This window comes from Lissotriton helveticus, chromosome 12, assembly GCF_964261635.1.
Source record: "Lissotriton helveticus chromosome 12, aLisHel1.1, whole genome shotgun sequence".
In the NCBI taxonomy this organism is placed as follows: Eukaryota; Metazoa; Chordata; class Amphibia; order Caudata; family Salamandridae; genus Lissotriton; species Lissotriton helveticus.
In genome coordinates this window covers 902,483,759-902,506,123 of record NC_136073.1, presented here as the reverse complement: position 1 = coordinate 902,506,123, position 22,365 = coordinate 902,483,759, and the positions used below count along the sequence as shown (strand labels likewise).

Sequence of the window (22,365 nt, the reverse complement as noted above, 5' to 3'; positions counted from 1 at the left end):
CTGAGGATGCCACTTGCGCCCCTTGTGTGCGCGAGGGTGTTGAGGATGTTGCTTGCACACTTACCTCGCTCCGCCCTCCTGGTGACCACTTCACCCTTCCTGCTCAGGGTCTGAGTCCCCGACTCATGTTCCACCAGGCACACCACCTCAGCGCCTCTCTCCCAGGCCTTGGCTTCGACGGTGAGGCGTCCCACCGCCTTGTAGGTTCCATCTTTCTTCGCCAGGGATGGAAACTCCTGGGAGGTGTCCGAGTCCTGGATTCCATCCACCAGCCACTTGATGCGAATCACGTCCGGGTAGAAGCCGTCCACCGCACAGACGAAGGTCGCCTGGTCCTGGCCACGGACTTCACGAGGCGCCGGACCAAGCAGTCGTACCGTGGGCTTCTTTAGGTCGCTCGTGTCTTCATTAGACCATGGAAGAAAATCACACAAGATCTTTTTTTTTGCAAACAGATTTTTATTAATTTTTGATAAAACAATCAATTAACCCTGAGTGTAGTACTACACTTCGCTCGCGCAGGGTGCGTAGTTTGCGCTACTACTCACTACGCAAATTGCACATAGCACAGTGAAAAACGTGTAGTGTAGCGGGCATTTTTTGATTGCTTGCAGTTCTCAACATCAAGTTGGTGACCGCGAGCGAGCAAAATTAACTTCCCGGCAAGACTTTTTCCTCGTTCGGCAACATCAAGTTGCCAATCACGTGCGTGGTAAATAAACCTCCCGGCGAGATTCTCAACGCGGGGAGGTCAGGTTTCTCATTGCGAGTGGTCGCGTATGCTCGCGACCCTCACGATGGGAAACTATCAGTCCGCGTTGAGAAAGCTGCCGCTCGAATACATATCTACTTGAGCGGCAGAAAACGACCACTTGCACTGTGCAAGATGCGGTTTGCAATGATTGCACAGTGCAGACAAGCATCCTGCACTGTGCAATCAGTGAGAACAGCATTTCCCTACCACACTACGCAGTTCTCGTAGTGCGAAGTGCACTTCGCGTAGCTACTTGTAACGGTAATACGCAAAATACGCCCAGGGTTACAATCAATAGCATCTCAGAGATAATACTGTAGTTATCATCTAAGCCCAATTACAACTTACTATAGTTATACATACTAAATCACACGAGTTATATCAGACAAATAAACAGATACGTGAAGACCTCGCCTAGTCATATTCATCAACCCGACTCTCTGGCTCCTTGGTGATCACATCAGATTTCTATGACTAACCCAAGTTCATGACGTGCTTCAGTGCTCTGCCAATGGCAGATGTCGTTCAGGAATGACACTTCGACTAGGCCTGGGCGGAATCGGAGGAATTTTGTAATTACGTCTTACTTTTGTAATGTGGGATTACTAATAAATTCTGCAACTCAGCCGGCGGAATGAATCTGCAGTGCTTGCTTTTTAAGCAGGGCTTGAAGAGGGAGCAGTCCTTCCATTTTTAAAAGCCACTGCAGAATATAGTGCATTCTGAAGTGATTTTTAAACATGGAGAGATAGCTCCCCCTTCTGGACATGCTTAGTAACTACTGTATGTACTCGAGGGCTGTGCACTGCAATTCAGACCTCTCATGCCCTTACATACTATGGGCCCGAGTAAGTGCCTTCTGTGAATACCAAAATGAGTAAATGGTATTAAGTTTAGGATTTTGTCTTAAGTTAGTTCTGTGAATCGGGCCCTGTGAAGGGACGAAACTAAAGTTAAGGGGGGCCCCCCTGCAAGGTACATGGAGGGTCTCCTGCTCCGGATTGAATCCAGAGCTCTTAGGCCTGATTACTGTGCTGAGGGGTCCCCTGAAGGCCGGAGACCCCCGACCGCGGGGGATGCGGGGCCCTGTGTTACGCCACTGACCGAGGGGTCTGCACTGCAGTGCATTTGGTATTTAGCTGCACTATTTCTTAGTGCAAAATGCATCCTCACATCCATTTTTGGACACAATGGTGCATGTTGTGCTAAGAAAATAGCACCAAATACCCACTCCGCCCCGTTGTGGAATTCTGCGGAATCTTGTGGAATTTTAATGTAATTCAGCAGAATAAAATTCCGCTCAACCCTAACTTCAAAACACAGGGGCATATTCAGAAAGATAAATTTGCACATGAGTAAATTTGCATGTGTAAATTTACTCTTAGTCCTTGAAGTACATTTACAACTTTTGGCAATTCACCATTTAATAGCGTCATTAAAGAACAGCGGGTACATTGGCTTAACAGGAATTGTCAATACCCAGTAGGGGATGCCCACCAAATCCTTTTCACAAGGAAAGTGAGCTGGATTGGCCCTCTAAGAAAAGATTGTAAAGGGGACTGTATCATAATAATCAACTTCAGGGAAAGAAGGTGGGCAAAGGGAGTCCTAACGGGGGGGGGGGGGCAGGTCATCAACAATCGGAACAGAGTATATCATTTCCTCACTTGGGTTTCTACTTTAGCCATTTCCAGACTTCTGTGCCCCGGATGAGTAGAATAGGATCAACACTCAATCATATCCTGGATGAATGACATTACAACGCATGCTTTTACCACGCATGCCTTTACAACGCTGTTATTACAACGCATGCCTTTACAACGCATAGTGCTTTGGGGCGCTGGATAGTGAATAGTTTAATTTACTATTCCAACTCCAGTCCCCGTGGATAGTAGGGAAGGTGTTGGATAGTAAATTAAACCTATTCCCTATCCTAGAGCGCCCCCCAGTGCAATGCATTGTAATGACATGCGTTGTAATAGTTGCGTCGTAAAGGCACTGCGTGGTAAAAGTTGCGTTGTAAAGGATGTTTCCCTCATATCCTAGAACATCACTTTTACCAACCCCTGGCGGTCTTTAACAGATATCAAATACTGAGTGACCTGCAGGATATTGATTGACATGAGGTAGGGCACTGCACGGTGTACGAGCTCCTACCCGGTGAAGGGAGGAAAGAGGATACAAACCCTGTTACGAAGGGCAGCCACAGTATTGCTGGTATCCTATCTGTTGCCCCACTGCCACTTTGTAACACCACTGTGGATTCTACACCTCAAACAGTTGTTTCATCTATCTCGTTTCCTCCTAATAGTATCAGCCCAGGGGTGGAGGGCGGTTACAAAATTGCGACTTGGAATGTAGGGGGGGCTAGCTAAAAAACAGGGTCCATTAGGGTGGTTGGAATTTATAAATAACCTGGATATAATATGTATCCAGGAAACTTGGGGGCATATTAACAAGGAACAGGTCAAATTAACGCTAAGGGGGCTTAGAGTTAATTTCTTTAACGCCCGCTAGCGCTGGATAATATCACCTGGTTATCGCGTTATTAACAACGCTAACCGCCTAGGCGATAAAAAATCCAGTGATAGCGGCATTTTGGGAGGTTATCGCTGGTAATGCAGCGATAACACTACAAGGATAGGGATATCCTTGTTGATAGCCCATGGTGGACTTAGCCATGTAATCCACCTCCCATTGGATTACATGGCGAAGTCTGAAAATTAGCAGACATAAAAAAGCAGCGTTAACCGTGGTTAGAGCTGCTTTTTTTGTCTCTAACAGGGTTAGTGTGAAGCTTGATAATAGGAGAAATGTCGCTTAGCGACATTCCTCCTATTATTTTGCTCTGGAACGCCCACTTTGCTTGGCTTTTAAAGCCAAAAAAGCGGAGATAAAGCCCTTGTTAATATGCCCCCGGTGTATTGCGCCTATTTACGTAGTGGGTTTTTCAACACATTGGCTGGAGGCCGAGCCATCAACTGCAGGGAGGGCAAAAGGGGGGCTTGTGGCCCTTATATTGAATAGGCTCCTGGTAGGCATAAAGTAAAAATAACTCTATTCCCTCATTCATTCATTTTCTGGCTGACATTTAGGGGAGGTTGGGACATGGTTTTAGTTAATTTTTATAATAATGTTTTAACAACAACTGGGGTAAGGTGGTCTCAGCCCTTGAAGGGGGTTTGGAGACTTTACTCCAGTCCATAACTAATAGCTTCATATTAATTTGGGCAGGAGGTTTTAATATTCCCCCATGCCTTCTTTCTGCTACACAGGTATGTGCGGTCACTGATGTGGTGGGGGCTGGTTATTTACACGTCCCTCACCATGATTACGGGGGTCTATTGAACTCCCCGATTACTAAGCTTGATCTATATCTATTAAAAGGTGCTTATGATAGTAATGGAGACCCCATAACAACTTCTATAGGGAGGGATTCTGCATCTGTTATTGATCACATCCTAATATCAGCTAATGCATGTCAGTGGTGAACCATACTTCGGGCTGCTAGTCCGGGCCTGAGTGATCAGAACTGCATTATATTGACAGTTTTTTCAGGGCAAGACCAAGCGATACCCCTTTTAGTCATATTACTGACATTGTGGCAACACGAACAAGCGGGAGTCCCCCTAAAATGAGATGGAGTGGACCCACCCCAAATCTTGCATGATATTTGCTTTAAAGGCTATAATGACATTTTCCTTTGCCTGGAAGATGAAGTCACCCCAATCTGTTACCCCACAGCTTTACTGGTATTAATAACAGCTTTACTGGTATTAATAACAGCTTAACTGGTGTTAATAACAGCTTTACTGGTATTAATAACAGCTTTACTGGTATTAATAACAGCTTTACTGGTATTAATAACAGCTTTACTGGTATTAATAACAGCTTTACTGGTATTAATAACAGCTTTACTGGTATTAATAACAGCTTAACTGGTATTAATAACAGCTTTACTGGTGTTAATAACAGCTTTACTGGTATTAATAACAGCTTTACTGGTATTAATAACAGCTTTACTGGTATTATTAACAGCTTTACTGGTATTAATAACAGCTTTACTGGTACTAATAACAGCTTTACTGGTATTAATAACAGCTTTACTGGTACTAATAACAGCTTTACTGGTATTAATAACAGCTTTACTGGTATTAATAACAGCTTAACTGGTATTAATAACAGCTTTACTGGTATTAATAACAGCTTTACTGGTATTAATAACAGCTTAACTGGTATTAATAACAGCTTTACTGGTGTTAATAACAGCTTAACTGGTATTAATAACAGCTTTACTGGTGTTAATAACAGCTTTACTGGTGTTAATAACAGCTTTACTGGTATTAATAACAGCTTTACTGGTATTAATAACAGCTTTACTGGTATTATTAACAGCTTTACTGGTATTAATAACAGCTTTACTGGTATTAATAACAGCTTTACTGGTACTAATAACAGCTTTACTGGTACTAATAACAGCTTTACTGGTGTTAATAACAGCTTTACTGGTATTAATAACAGCTTTACTGGTACTAATAACAGCTTTACTGGTATTAATAACAGCTTTACTGGTATTAATAACAGCTTTACTGGTATTAATAACAGCTTAACTGGTATTAATAACAGCTTTACTGGTATTAATAACAGCTTTACTGGTATTAATAACAGCTTTACTGGTATTAATAACAGCTTTACTGGTGTTAATAACAGCTTAACTGGTATTAATAACAGCTTTACTGGTATTAATAACAGCTTTACTGGTATTAATAACAGCTTTACTGGTATTAATAACAGCTTAACTGGTGTTAATAACAGCTTTACTGGTATTAATAACAGCTTTACTGGTATTAATAACAGCTTTACTGGTACTAATAACAGCTTTACTGGTACTAATAACAGCTTTACTGGTATTAATAACAGCTTTACTGGTATTAATAACAGCTTTACTGGTACTAATAACAGCTTTACTGGTATTAATAACAGCTTTACTGGTACTAATAACAGCTTTACTGGTATTAATAACAGCTTTACTGGTATTAATAACAGCTTTACTGGTACTAATAACAGCTTTACTGGTATTAATAACAGCTTTACTGGTATTAATAACAGCTTTACTGGTATTAATAACAGCTTTACTGGTACTAATAACAGCTTTACTGGTACTAATAACAGCTTTACTGGTGTTAATAACAGCTTTACTGGTATTAATAACATAGTAGATGAACTTATGACCTGCCCAATTAAAATAGGTCATGTTAAACGTAGGGGATATTTTGACCACACATGTACTACAGCCTCCAAGGAGTTTAAATTGGCCCTTTGTAGACAACCTAGAGATAATATGTTGAATACATCTCTCAGATCTCATTTTAAAGAGGTGCTTCTAGCCAGGAAAAAAGAACTACGAGACGAAACCTGGCCTAAATTGTCATGGGCTGCGGACACAGCAGACCGCAAACTATTTGGGATACTGTTGACTTCCTTTTTCTAAAGGAGGATTCCTTCCCCAAATTGTTGTCACATGTCATCTGTGATGCCTGGTTGTTCATTTTATGGAAATCTTTAACCCTCCGATTGCAAGAATGGTGTCTACTATACATAAGGAAGCGTTGGCCTGGCTCCCCTCACTCCTGGATATTACGATAGAGGAAGTATTATGGGCCCTGAAGGAAAATAAAGGGGGCAAATCCCCAGGCCCAGATGGGGTCCCAGTAGATGTTTTTAAGACCGCCGTCGATTTATAGGGCCCAATTTTCATCAGAGTGTTTAATACGGCTGCGACGACAGTGATTCTGCCGTCATGGGAAACGTCTATTATAGTCCCAATTTCTAAGAAGGGTCACAAATCAGATCCTAAGAATTACCGGCCAATTTCATTGTTAGACTCATCGGCGAAAGAGATGAGCAAAGTCCTGCTCAAGTGACTGGAAGAATGGGCTTGCGAATGCTCAATACTTTCGCCGGTACACTTTGGTTTTAGGAAAGGCGCGGGGACTCTAGAACACTGCGTGAATCTGGACCTATTAATAGGCAGATATATACACTTGCCAAAGGCGGCAGGCTATATCTCTGCTTCGCTGGTTTGAGCAGCGCTTTTGATCTAGTGGATCACACCATCCTTTGGGCAACTCTGCTTGCAATGGGGGCACCTAGGTCCATTATTTGTTTTTTGCCAAGGTTATATGAGAAACTAGTGTGTAAAGTGCGCTACGGCCCACGAGATGAAAGTACCAATAGCTTTGCAGTCAAACGCAGTATCCGGCAAGGCTGTGTACTTGCCCCTTTACTATTCTCTTTGCTTATTAATGGGGTGCACCAGACTTTACAAGCAGTGCAAGCAGATGCTCCCTAATTCACTGGTCACTCTACACCAGCGCTTTTGATGCAGAAGATGCTGTCTTGTTGGCCAGGACTCTGCTGGAGCGTTTAATGACCACCTTTGAGGATTTCATTGCTGCCAGAAAACTGACTGTTAACAAAAACAAAACCTACAGAATAATTTGTGGGTCAAGGAATAAGGAATGTAGAACAAACTTTGTGGATAAGACACCAGTGGTTATTGTTGATACCTTTTGCTACCTGGGTATCACTTTTTCAGGTAACGGCTCCTGGTCCCGTGATGTCACTAATGTTAGGGACAAGATGAACAGAAGTACTCAACATATTTTCAGATTTTCAGCAAGATTTGGCTCAAGGCCGATCAGGGAGATGATAGCAATGTATAGTGACAGGGTTTTATCGATTGCAACATATAGGGCTGGCGTGTGGGGTCACCATAGCAGTAAGACGCTTCAGGCGGAGGGAAATAGTTTCCTCAAACACTTACTCAGTCTGCCCAGCTCAGCCTCTTCCGAGATTATCCATAGAGACGCAGGGATGCAGCAACTCACATATATACTCACACTCCGCCCCTTGCCGCTTTGGCATTCCATATGGTCAAAAGACAATACTAGTTGTACTAAGTTAATTATTTTAGATTGTTTGTCCTTGGACGATGCACTGGTGACTCCCTGGCTAAGCTATGTTCATTCTTTGCACAGTAAATTATTTAAGATTCCTGGTTGGACAAACTTGCCCTTCAGATCCGATCCCTTGCCCTGGTGATGGTCAGAGCAATCAAAGCACTGTGCACTTTAAACTGTTTGGTGGGTTCTACTCAAATCTTAGAAGTTATTACATAAAACCACTTTTGCTTGCACAAGGTAGTAGATTGCATACCGCTGCTTTAAAATACATGTCTGAGCTAAATGATGTTAAGGTCTGTTCTAATGTAGCACTTTTTTATTATAAATGCAATCAATATATGTAAAACTATCGCTGTACTGACATAGTGGTGGCCCTGCAGGAACCTACTTGGCCACTATGGGCCTTCTTTATGAGAAGTGTTGCATCGCTGCGTGAAAGCAGTGAGGCAACACTTCTTGTGCGCCCTCCTTGCGACATGATGGATGTGTCATATTTACAGTATGACGCATCATGCTGCAAAGAATGACAGATACGTCAGAATTACTGACGTATCTGTAGGCACAAAAGTGGCACATTGCTGGGGAGTGCCTGAAAACAAATGCACCTCCAGCAATGAGTCCTTTCCCATGGGGCAAGCCCCATGTGAATGGGCCTGCGTCACCCCTACGCCTGCCATGAGGCAGGCGTAAGGATTTGATGCATTGGCGTCCTAGAAGTGTCGTAGTGAAATCTTATAGATTTCAGTGCGCCACTCCTACGACCCTTTCTTTCACGGGAACGCCCACCCTGCATACATTTTACCTGACGCAGATATAATGTAGCGCAGGGGTTTACGACGTAACGCATCTGCCTAGTTACCAAGAATCGAGGATAAGGAAGGCGTCATGCTCAAGCATTGACTAAGACTCCGTTGTAGAGATGTACCCCCTCAAACCTTGACTTAAGCTCAGTTGTACCAATGTACCTCCTCAAGCTTTGACCTGCACTCAGGTGTACAGATGTATCCCCCCCACTCAAGCTTTGACCTGGACTCAGGTGTACAGATGTATCCCCCCCACTCAAGCTTTGACCTGCACTCAGGTGTACAGATGTATCCCCCCACTCAAGCTTTGACCTGCACTCAGGTGTACAGATGTATCCCCCACCCAAGCTTTGACCTGCACTCAGGTGTACAGATGTATCCCCCACTCAAGCTTTGACCTGCACTCAGGTGTACAGATGTATCCCCCACTCAAGCTTTGACCTGCACTCAGGTGTACAGATGTATCCCCCACCCAAGCTTTGACCTGCACTCAGGTGTACAGATGTATCCCCCACTCAAGCTTTGACCTGCACTCAGGTGTACAGATGTATCCCCCACCCAAGCTTTGACCTGCACTCAGGTGTACAGATGTATCCCCCCCACTCAAGCTTTGACCTGCACTCAGGTGTACAGATGTATCCCCCCACTCAAGCTTTGACCTGGACTCAGGTGTACAGATGTATCCCCCACCCAAGCTTTGACCTGGACTCAGGTGTACAGATGTATCCCCCCCACTCAAGCTTTGACCTGCACTCAGGTGTACAGATGTATCCGCCACTCAAGCTTTGACCTGCACTCAGGTGTACAGATGTATCCCCCCACTCAAGCTTTGACCTGCACTCAGGTGTACAGATGTATCCCCCCCACTCAAGCTTTGACCTGCACTCAGGTGTACAGATGTATCCCCCCACTCAAGCTTTGACCTGCACTCAGGTGTACAGATGTATCCCCCACCCAAGCTTTGACCTGGACTCAGGTGTACAGATGTATCCCCCCACTCAAGCTTTGACCTGCACTCAGGTGTACAGATGCATCCCCCCCACTCAAGCTTTGACCTGCACTCAGGTGTACAGATGTATCCCCCACCCAAGCTTTGACCTGCACTCAGGTGTACAGATGTATCCCCCCCACTCAAGCTTTGACCTGCACTCAGGTGTACAGATGTATCCCCCCACTCAAGCTTTGACCTGCACTCAGGTGTACAGATGTATCCCCCACCCAAGCTTTAACCTGGACTCAGGTGTACAGATGTATCCCCCCCACTCAAGCTTTGACCTGCACTCAGGTGTACAGATGTATCCGCCACTCAAGCTTTGACCTGCACTCAGGTGTACAGATATATCCCCCCCACTCAAGCTTTGACCTGCACTCAGGTGTACAGATGTATCCCCCCACCCAAGCTTTGACCTGGACTTAGGTGTACAGATGTATCCCCCCACTCAAGCTTTGACCTGCACTCAGGTGTACAGATATATCCCCCCCACTCAAGCTTTGACCTGCACTCAGGTGTACAGATGTATCCCCCCACTCAAGCTTTGACCTGCACTCAGGTGTACAGATGTATCCCCCCACTCAAGCTTTGACCTGCACTCAGGTGTACAGATGTATCCCCCACCCAAGCTTTGACCTGCACTCAGGTGTACAGATGTATCCCCCCACTCAAGCTTTGACCTGCACTCAGGTGTACAGATGTATCCCCCCCACTCAAGCTTTGACCTGCACTCAGGTGTACAGATGTATCCCCCCCACCCAAGCTTTGACCTGGACTCAGGTGTACAGATGTATCCCCCCCACTCAAGCTTTGACCTGCACTCAGGTGTACAGATGTATCCCCCCCACTCAAGCTTTGACCTGCACTCAGGTGTACAGATGTATCCCCCCACTCAAGCTTTGACCTGCACTCAGGTGTACAGATGTATCCCCCACCCAAGCTTTGACCTGCACTCAGGTGTACAGATGTATCCCCCCCACTCAAGCTTTGACCTGCACTCAGGTGTACAGATGTATCCCCCCACTCAAGCTTTGACCTGCACTCAGGTGTACAGATGTATCCGCCACTCAAGCTTTGACCTGCACTCAGGTGTACAGATGTATCCCCCCCACTCAATCTTTGACCTGCACTCAGTTGTACAGATGTATCCCCCACTCAAGCTTTGACCTGCACTCAGGTGTACAGATGTATCCCCCCACTCAAGCTTTGACCTGCACTCAGGTGTACAGATGTATCCGCCACTCAAGCTTTGACCTGCACTCAGGTGTACAGATGTATCCCCCCCACTCAAGCTTTGACCTGCACTCAGGTGTACAGATGTATCCCCCACCCAAGCTTTGACCTGGACTCAGGTGTACAGATGTATCCGCCACTCAAGCTTTGACCTGCACTCAGGTGTACAGATGTATCCCCCCCACTCAAGCTTTGACCTGCACTCAGGTGTACAGATGTATCCCCCCACTCAAGCTTTGACCTGCACTCAGGTGTACAGATGTATCCCCCCACTCAAGCTTTGACCTGGACTCAGGTGTACAGATGTATCCGCCACTCAAGCTTTGACCTGCACTCAGGTGTACAGATGTATCCCCCCCACTCAAGCTTTGACCTGGACTCAGGTGTACAGATGTATCCGCCACTCAAGCTTTGACCTGCACTCAGGTGTACAGATATATCCCCCCCACTCAAGCTTTGACCTGGACTCAGGTGTACAGATGTATCCGCCACTCAAGCTTTGACTTGCACTCAGGTGTACAGATGTATCCCCCCACTCAAGCTTTGACCTGCACTCAGGTGTACAGATGTATCCCCCACTCAAGCTTTGACTTGCACTCAGGTGTACAGATGTATCCCCCCACTCAAGCTTTGACCTGGACTCAGTTGTACAGATGTATCCCCCCACTCAAGCTTTGACCTGCACTCAGGTGTACAGATGTATCCCCCCCACTCAAGCTTTGACCTGCACTCAGGTGTACAGATGTATCCCCCACCCAAGCTTTGACCTGCACTCAGGTGTACAGATGTATCCCCATTCCCCCCCACTCAAGCTTTGACCTGCACTCAGGTGTACAGATGTATCCCCCACCCAAGCTTTGACCTGCACTCAGGTGTACAGATGTATCCCCCCCACTCAAGCTTTGACCTGGACTCAGGTGTACAGATGTATCCCCCCACTCAAGCTTTGACCTGCACTCAGGTGTACAGATGTATCCCCCCACTCAAGCTTTGACCTGGACTCAGTTGTACAGATGTATCCGCCACTCAAGCTTTGACCTGCACTCAGGTGTACAGATGTATCCCCCACCCAAGCTTTGACCTGGACTCAGGTGTACAGATGTATCCCCCCACTCAAGCTTTGACCTGCACTCAGGTGTACAGATGTATCCCCCACCCAAGCTTTGACCTGGACTCAGTTGTACAGATGTATCCCCCCACTCAAGCTTTGACCTGCACTCAGGTGTACAGATGTATCCCCCACCCAAGCTTTGACCTGCACTCAGGTGTACAGATGTATCCCCCCACTCAAGCTTTGACCTGCACTCAGGTGTACAGATGTATCCCCCACCCAAGCTTTGACCTGGACTCAGTTGTACAGATGTATCCCCCCACTCAAGCTTTGACCTGCACTCAGGTGTACAGATGTATCCCCCCACTCAAGCTTTGACCTGCACTCAGGTGTACAGATGTATCCCCCCACTCAAGCTTTGACCTGCACTCAGGTGTACAGATGTATCCCCCCACTCAAGCTTTGACCTGCACTCAGGTGTACAGATGTATCCCCCCCACTCAAGCTTTGACCTGCACTCAGGTGTACAGATGTATCCCCCCACTCAAGCTTTGACCTGCACTCAGGTGTACAGATGTATCCCCCACCCAAGCTTTGACCTGCACTCAGGTGTACAGATGTATCCGCCACTCAAGCTTTGACCTGCACTCAGGTGTACAGATGTATCCCCCCCACTCAAGCTTTGACCTGCACTCAGGTGTACAGATGTATCCCCCACCCAAGCTTTGACCTGCACTCAGGTGTACAGATGTATCCCCCCCACTCAAGCTTTGACCTGGACTCAGGTGTACAGATGTATCCGCCACTCAAGCTTTGACCTGCACTCAGGTGTACAGATGTATCCCCCCCACTCAAGCTTTGACCTGCACTCAGGTGTACAGATGTATCCCCCACCCAAGCTTTGACCTGCACTCAGGTGTACAGATGTATCCCCCCCACTCAAGCTTTGACCTGCACTCAGGTGTACAGATGTATCCCCCCCACTCAAGCTTTGACCTGCACTCAGGTGTACAGATGTATCCCCCACACTCAAGCTTTGACCTGCACTCAGGTGTACAGATGTATCCGCCACTCAAGCTTTGACCTGCACTCAGGTGTACAGATGTATCCCCCACCCAAGCTTTGACCTGCACTCAGGTGTACAGATGTATCCCCCCACTCAAGCTTTGACCTGCACTCAGGTGTACAGATGTATCCCCCACCCAAGCTTTGACCTGGACTCAGTTGTACAGATGTATCCCCCCACTCAAGCTTTGACCTGCACTCAGGTGTACAGATGTATCCCCCCACTCAAGCTTTGACCTGCACTCAGGTGTACAGATGTATCCCCCACTCAAGCTTTGACCTGCACTCAGGTGTACAGATGTATCCCCCACCCAAGCTTTGACCTGGACTCAGGTGTACAGATGTATCCCCCACCCAAGCTTTGACCTGCACTCAGGTGTACAGATGTATCCCCCCACCCAAGCTTTGACCTGCACTCAGGTGTACAGATGTATCCCCCCACCCAAGCTTTGACCTGCACTCAGGTGTACAGATGTATCCCCCCACTCAAGCTTTGACCTGCACTCAGGTGTACAGATGTATCCGCCACTCAAGCTTTGACCTGCACTCAGGTGTACAGATGTATCCCCCCACCCAAGCTTTGACCTGCACTCAGGTGTACAGATGTATCCGCCACTCAAGCTTTGACCTGCACTCAGGTGTACAGATGTATCCCCCACTCAAGCTTTGACCTGCACTCAGGTGTACAGATGTATCCCCCCCCACCCAAGCTTTGACCTGGACTTAGGTGTACAGATGTATCCCCCCCCACTCAAGCTTTGACCTGCACTCAGGTGTACAGATGTATCCGCCACTCAAGCTTTGACCTGCACTCAGGTGTACAGATGTATCCCCCCACTCAAGCTTTGACCTGCACTCAGGTGTACAGATGTATCCGCCACTCAAGCTTTGACCTGCACTCAGGTGTACAGATGTATCCGCCACTCAAGCTTTGACCTGCACTCAGGTGTACAGATGTATCCCCCCACTCAAGCTTTGACCTGCACTCAGGTGTACAGATGTATCCGCCACTCAAGCTTTGACCTGCACTCAGGTGTACAGATGTATCCGCCACTCAAGCTTTGACCTGCACTCAGGTGTACAGATGTATCCGCCACTCAAGCTTTGACCTGCACTCAGGTGTACAGATGTATCCCCCCCACTCAAGCTTTGACCTGCACTCAGGTGTACAGATGTATCCCCCACTCAAGCTTTGACCTGCACTCAGGTGTACAGATGTATCCCCCACCCAAGCTTTGACCTGGACTCAGTTGTACAGATGTATCCCCCCACTCAAGCTTTGACCTGCACTCAGGTGTACAGATGTATCCCCCACCCAAGCTTTGACCTGGACTCAGTTGTACAGATGTATCCCCCCACTCAAGCTTTGACCTGCACTCAGGTGTACAGATGTATCCCCCACCCAAGCTTTGACCTGGACTCAGGTGTACAGATGTATCCCCCACCCAAGCTTTGACCTGCACTCAGGTGTACAGATGTATCCCCCCACCCAAGCTTTGACCTGCACTCAGGTGTACAGATGTATTCCCCCACCCAAGCTTTGACCTGGACTCAGGTGTACAGATGTATCCCCCCACCCAAGCTTTGACCTGGACTCAGGTGTACAGATGTATCCCCCCACTCAAGCTTTGACCTGCACTCAGGTGTACAGATGCATCCCCCCACCCAAGCTTTGACCTGCACTCAGGTGTACAGATGTATCCCCCACCCAAGCTTTGACCTGGACTCAGTTGTACAGATGTATCCCCCCACTCAAGCTTTGACCTGCACTCAGGTGTACAGATGTATCCCCCCACCCAAGCTTTGACCTGGACTCAGGTGTACAGATGTATCCCCCCACCCAAGCTTTGACCTGGACTCAGGTGTACAGATGTATCCCCCCACTCAAGCTTTGACCTGCACTCTGGTGTACAGATGTATCCCCCCCACTCAAGCTTTGACCTGCACTCCGGTGTACAGATGTATCCCCCCACTCAAGCTTTGACCTGCACTCAGGTGTACAGATATATCCCCCCCACTCAAGCTTTGACCTGCACTCAGGTGTACAGATGTATCCCCCCCACTCAAGCTTTGACCTGCACTCAGGTGTACAGATGTATCCCCCCACTCAAGCTTTGACCTGCACTCAGGTGTACAGATGCATCCCCCCACCCAAGCTTTGACCTGCACTCAGGTGTACAGATGTATCCCCCACTCAAGCTTTGACCTGCACTCAGGTGTACAGATGTATCCCCCACCCAAGCTTTGACCTGGACTCAGTTGTACAGATGTATCCCCCCACTCAAGCTTTGACCTGCACTCAGGTGTACAGATGTATCCCCCCACCCAAGCTTTGACCTGGACTCAGGTGTACAGATGTACCCCCCCACCCAAGCTTTGACCTGGACTCAGGTGTACAGATGTATCCCCCCACTCAAGCTTTGACCTGCACTCTGGTGTACAGATGTACCCCCCCCACTCAAGCTTTGACCTGCACTCAGGTGTACAGATGTATCCCCCCACTCAAGCTTTGACCTGCACTCAGGTGTACAGATATATCCCCCCCACTCAAGCTTTGACCTGGACTCAGGTGTACAGATGTATCCCCCCACTCAAGCTTTGACCTGCACTCAGGTGTACAGATGTATCCCCCCACTCAAGCTTTGACCTGCACTCAGGTGTACAGATATATCCCCCCCACTCAAGCTTTGACCTGGACTCAGGTGTACAGATGTATCCCCCCACTCAAGCTTTGACCTGCACTCAGGTGTACAGATGTATCCCCCCACTCAAGCTTTGACCTGCACTCTGGTGTACAGATGTATCCCCCCCACTCAAGCTTTGACCTGCACTCAGGTGTACAGATGTATCCCCCCCACTCAAGCTTTGACCTGCACTCAGGTGTACAGATGTATCCCCCCCACTCAAGCTTTGACCTGGACTCAGGTGTACAGATGTATCCCCCCACTCAAGCTTTGACCTGCACTCAGGTGTACAGATGTATCCCCCCCACTCAAGCTTTGACCTGCACTCAGGTGTACAGATGTATCCGCCACTCAAGCTTTGACCTGCACTCAGGTGTACAGATGTATCCGCCACTCAAGCTTTGACCTGCACTCAGGTGTACAGATGTATCCCCCCCACTCAAGCTTTGACCTGCACTCAGGTGTACAGATGTATCCCCCCACTCAAGCTTTGACCTGCACTCAGGTGTACAGATGTATCCCCCCACTCAAGCTTTGACCTGCACTCAGGTGTACAGATGTATCCCCCACTCAAGCTTTGACCTGCACTCAGGTGTACAGATGTATCCCCCCACTCAAGCTTTGACCTGCACTCTGGTGTACAGATGTATCCCCCCCACTCAAGCTTTGACCTGCACTCAGGTGTACAGATGTATCCCCCCCACTCAAGCTTTGACCTGCACTCAGGTGTACAGATGTATCCCCCCCACTCAAGCTTTGACCTGCACTCAGGTGTACAGATGTATCCCCCCCACTCCAGCTTTGACCTGCACTCAGGTGTACAGATGTATCCGCCACTCAAGCTTTGACCTGCACTCAGGTGTACAGATGTATCCCCCCCACTCAAGCTTTGACCTGCACTCAGGTGTACAGATGTATCCCCCACTCAAGCTTTGACCTGCACTCAGGTGTACAGATGTATCCCCCCCACTCAAGCTTTGACCTGCACTCAGGTGTACAGATGTATCCCCCACCCAAGCTTTGACCTGCACTCAGGTGTACAGATGTATCCCCCCCACTCAAGCTTTGACCTGGACTCAGGTGTACAGATGTATCCCCCACTCAAGCTTTGACCTGGACTCAGGTGTACAGATGTATCCCCCCACTCAAGCTTTGACCTGCACTCAGGTGTACAGATGTATCCTCCACCCAAGCTTTGACCTGCACTCAGGTGTACAGATGTATCCCCCACTCAAGCTTTGACCTGCACTCAGGTGTACAGATGTATCCCCCACCCAAGCTTTGACCTGCACTCAGGTGTACAGATGTATCCCCCACTCAAGCTTTGACCTGCACTCAGGTGTACAGATGTATCCCCCACTCAAGCTTTGACCTGCACTCAGGTGTACAGATGTATCCCCCACCCAAGCTTTGACCTGCACTCAGGTGTACAGATGTATCCCCCACTCAAGCTTTGACCTGGACTCAGTTGTACAGATGTATCCCCCCCACTCAAGCTTTGACCTGCACTCAGGTGTACAGATGTATCCGCCACTCAAGCTTTGACCTGCACTCAGGTGTACAGATGTATCCGCCACTCAAGCTTTGACCTGCACTCAGGTGTACAGATGTATCCGCCACTCAAGCTTTGACCTGCACTCAGGTGTACAGATGTATCCCCCCACTCAAGCTTTGACCTGCACTCAGGTGTACAGATGTATCCCCCCCACTCAAGCTTTGACCTGCACTCAGGTGTACAGATGTATCCCCCACCCAAGCTTTGACCTGCACTCAGGTGTACAGATGTATCCCCCCCACTCAAGCTTTGACCTGGACTCAGGTGTACAGATGTATCCCCCACTCAAGCTTTGACCTGGACTCAGGTGTACAGATGTATCCCCCCACTCAAGCTTTGACCTGCACTCAGGTGTACAGATGTATCCCCCACCCAAGCTTTGACCTGCACTCAGGTGTACAGATGTATCCCCCACTCAAGCTTTGACCTGCACTCAGGTGTACAGATGTATCCCCCACCCAAGCTTTGACCTGCACTCAGGTGTACAGATGTATCCGCCACTCAAGCTTTGACCTGCACTCAGGTGTACAGATGTATCCGCCACTCAAGCTTTGACCTGCACTCAGGTGTACAGATGTATCCCCCCACTCAAGCTTTGACCTGCACTCAGGTGTACAGATGTATCCCCCCCACTCAAGCTTTGACCTGCACTCAGGTGTACAGATGTATCCCCCACCCAAGCTTTGACCTGCACTCAGGTGTACAGATGTATCCCCCCCACTCAAGCTTTGACCTGGACTCAGGTGTACAGATGTATCCCCCACTCAAGCTTTGACCTGGACTCAGGTGTACAGATGTATCCCCCCACTCAAGCTTTGACCTGCACTCAGGTGTACAGATGTATCCCCCACTCAAGCTTTGACCTGCACTCAGGTGTACAGATGTATCCCCCACCCAAGCTTTGACCTGCACTCAGGTGTACAGATGTATCCCCCACTCAAGCTTTGACCTGCACTCAGGTGTACAGATGTATCCCCCACTCAAGCTTTGACCTGCACTCAGGTGTACAGATGTATCCCCCACCCAAGCTTTGACCTGCACTCAGGTGTACAGATGTATCCCCCACCCAAGCTTTGACCTGGACTCAGTTGTACAGATGTATCCCCCCCACTCAAGCTTTGACCTGCACTCAGGTGTACAGATGTATCCGCCACTCAAGCTTTGACCTGCACTCAGGTGTACAGATGTATCCCCCCACTCAAGCTTTGACCTGCACTCAGGTGTACAGATGTATCCCCCACCCAAGCTTTGACCTGCACTCAGGTGTACAGATGTATCCCCCCACTCAAGCTTTGACCTGCACTCAGGTGTACAGATGTATCCCCCCCACTCAAGCTTTGACCTGCACTCAGGTGTACAGATGTATCCCCACCACTCGAGCTTTGACCTGGACTTAGGTGTACAGAGGAGTGGCAAAGGTAGTAAGATGGAGGCCGCCTCGCCTTGATTTGGACTCACCCTTGTAGATGACGCGAGTCCCGTCGCCAAAGATGTACTGGTTGCTGTACCAGATGGCGCAGTAGTAGGTGCCCTCGTCGCTGCGCTCGGTGTTCCCGATGGTCAGCGTGAAGATCCTGGACTCCTTCTCGATGCCCGGCAGGAAGCGCTCGCTGACGCCCTCGCCATAGCTCGGCTTGGCCCGCTCCCGGTGGCTCACCAGGAAGCTCAGGCCCTGGTGGTCGGGCTGCTTGTACCATGAGAGCACGTGGTCGGTCACGCTGCTCCCGCTCAAGGAGCACGTGATCTTGGGGTGGCGCCCTCCGGTGGTGATCGATGGCAGAGGCTGCATTAAGGTGGGAGACTCTCTGGCCTCCATACCTGTGAAAGGAAGCACACGATGAAGCCAGTGGGGAGACAGCGGTCACCTGCGCATGGTGCATGCGTGGAAGGTAATGGCTAAGTAGAGAGAACCTACTAGTAGTGAGCACTGTTCCTACTGGAAAAGTGAACCTTTTCCAACAATAAAGGCTAAACAGCTAATCAGATAAATCAAATGATAAACAATATGAAATTTCACGTATTATTATTTAATTCTCATTCATAGAACTGTTATCCAAAATGTATGCATAGAAGCATTATATTTATGTATCTTATTTTACATCTGTTCCAGCTATAGGAAACTCTACATGTTGTACATAAAGATCTAAATTGTTACAAATCAAATATTCTATTTACATATTTCTCAATTAGGAAACCATAATTTATAGTTGTTTGTGAATCAATATGTGTTGATTTTCTGAAGACATGATGCCCGATGCATTTCGGGACCCGAAGGTACCCTTCTTCAGGGGCGAAATCCTAGAACATACAAAAAGCTAATCAGTACGATCAAAGAAAATAAATATATTCAGCATGGTATCATCTATGCAATAATTCGAGACACTGAAGGGGGAAAAGCAAAAACGTGTTATCATCCTGGATGAAGAAAGAAACTGTCTTGTTATATGCTTCTAAACCATATAAACATATGTAAAATTGCATAACACGGATAGCATCATGTATTAGCCTAAATGAAACATCCTAAGATGCTTATTTGACATACACTTCTTATAGTCCATGAAAATAAGAAAAGAGAATCTGGGTAATCCACAGTATGGGTAATATGAAGTAGACTAATTTCACTCCAAGCATAAATACAAAGGAAAATACATATCAGTGGATATATGGTTCAGAGGAATATGGTTGCATATAAAAACAAGTGATTTATAACATACTGCGTGAAGAATTATCACCCAAAAAATATATAATGAAAACCATTAGACACTCAACACTATTAAGAAACCGCAATAGGAGAAGCATACGGCTCATATTTTATGTTTGTGTATGCACACAAACTCATGTCGCTGTTACACTGCACACGTACCTTGTTCCTAAAATGCGTACTGACTGAAATGGAATCCTGTTATTAGATGTGTAAAAACTGCACCGAAAATAGACTGTGTGCTGCGTCCCGGAGACGGGGCCTCTAGGCGGGTAAGATAAAAGACAACGCTCCTGATTGAAAGTGCAAGAAAAAGGCTAAATAGTTTTGAAAACATGTACCTAAAATGCTGGAAGCCACTTCGATGAAGATTATGTTCTTCTACTGGGGTAATATGTACGTTGATATGTTACTCTTGGCACCATACAGTTCTGCCGGTAAAACAGTATACAACTGTGGGAACAACAGATATAAAACTGAAAGTCTGTAAAGTGATGATACAATGAAACACATGCTTACTAGGAGATATACTAGGAAGCACGTACCTAAAACGTTATCAAGTGAAACCCACGGATGGGGTTTACGGTTATCACACGATGAGAGTAGAAGTAAACTCGAGGGTGGAGATAGGAGATAATGGATAACGATGGGCCACTAGAAGAACAAGAGAATAACCTGTCACTGTTTACGCACTCTGGTGACAAAATATTGATCATATTAAGGCTAATGAAAAAAATGTTCTACCTCCGTGATTCGATGGGATTAAGAGGACGTGGCAGGATGTTAAATACGGAAAACCGTATTAAGTAAAACTTCGGGGTGGTAATGAAAAGCGGGCCGCTAAAAAGACAAAAATGTCTAATGTTAATAATGGGCTTCTGCGCTTAAAGCAGTCTTAAAGATCGACACTAAGATCTCAATATTTTACCTCCGTGACTGGGTAGTCCGTTGCTCCAATGTCTAATGCTACGGCTTCGGACTCTCAGGTAACCGCGGAAGGATACTACACAACTATTTAAAGAGTTCCCATAGTTGTGCACATCTACGGGTACCGTGGGAAATGTGGTCCCATAGTAGAACTACCTATCGTGAAAAACTGGAATAATCCTGACAGAAAGGTGAATGAATCTATATGGCAATGACTCTTCTAGTGACATGATAAACAAGCATTTACAATGCAATAGGTCTCGCAGCATTTAATTTAGAGCTTTTAACATTATTTTGTGACCAAGTTCTTTGTAATGAAATGATAATGCTTAATATTATTTGTTCGCGCCGCCGTAGACAAAGCAGAAATATATTAATACAGAGTTGTGAGAAGTCTGCTTTACATATAAAACCGTGCGCGACCGGCTCCGATCGCTTTCGCTTTCCCCACCGGAAGTCAGGCAATGTCGCCTGTGACGGGGGCGGGGCCGCGTCAGGACCGGAAGAGGAGGCATGCGTATCGCGGCCCGGGGCTCCTGTGAGCAGTGGAGAACCCCGGGCCCGCCAGCAGGAGGTTAAGCGACTGTTGCGGGGCTCCCTTGACCAAGAGGGAGCCCCGTGAAAGGAGCTGGCAGGAGCTGCAGCGGCGGAGTCCCCCGAGATTGCCCCGGTAAGTTAGAAAGGGCTGGGGGGTGCGGTGTGCGGTGCGCGGTGTGCGGTGTGCGGGGGGGCGGGCGAGGGGGGCAGCACTCGTGTGTCTGTGTGCGTGGGTATGTGTGTGTGGGAGGCTGTATGTGCGTGCGTGCATGGGCGCTTCTGTGTGTGTGTGTGTGTGTGTGTGAGAGTGCGCGTGCTCATTTGAAATCGCCTCCAAGGCGATGCGCGCGGCCAGCAGTGTCTCCTGGAAAGGAGACACGGCAACAATAGGCTGTCGGCGGACACGCGCTTCCGCGCGTGCAGCCGAGACCTAAAAAGTGATACGCTTAAGTGTGTCCCGTAGAAAACAAGATCTGTATATCAGAGACTCTACTCAAAGCATGGTCGGAATATGGTACGTTCATATATGACCCACGGAGTCTAACGATGTAATGACATGCATACACGGGAACAAGGTACAACAAATAATAATAACTGTCCATAAGTGAGACGAAAAGAAAGGGTGAGTTCACCCAATAATGACTAACTGTGGATATTCAATAGTAAGAGGAAAGTGATGACGGCCAGATAGTGGGTTAACGATAAAAGGAAAGAAAAGATGCTGCAAAAGAGTGTGTGTATTCAATGAGCTTGTTACTAATGCCCAATCGTATGATATTGACCGAAGGCAATATAAAGTCCTGTTTCATACTGTAATGTCTATAAATGAATTCCAAATATAGCATGTGGAGTCATATATTGCCATATTGTACCATCAAACCTAGTATGTAGTAGTATGTAAACCCACTAACCATGTCGATGTCATTGGCAATGATGATACATCAAGTTATTACACTAGCAATCACTGAGTTGTGAAAAAATGATGTCTCTAACTTGAAACATTATACACATTGCTACATAATAATAATCAGTACATCAAGGTGTTTACATGGAAAAGTAGCGACCTAAAAACCGTATTTTGCTTCAAGATAGCGTTTGA

General features: G+C 47.3%; 1 protein-coding gene across 1 annotated transcript in view; it reads right to left on the bottom strand.

Moving 5' to 3' along the window:
• The window catches only part of LOC144797699 (immunoglobulin kappa light chain-like), a 73,651-nt gene that overhangs the window by 21,081 nt on the left and 30,205 nt on the right, over positions 1–22,365 (bottom strand). Inside the window, exons 2-3 of the mRNA XM_078668433.1 lie at positions 18,560–18,919; positions 65–403 (exon numbers count right to left, since the gene is read on the bottom strand). Coding sequence (XP_078524559.1) covers positions 65–403; positions 18,560–18,919 — 699 coding nt within the window. The remainder of the gene's footprint in view (positions 1–64; positions 404–18,559; positions 18,920–22,365) is intronic.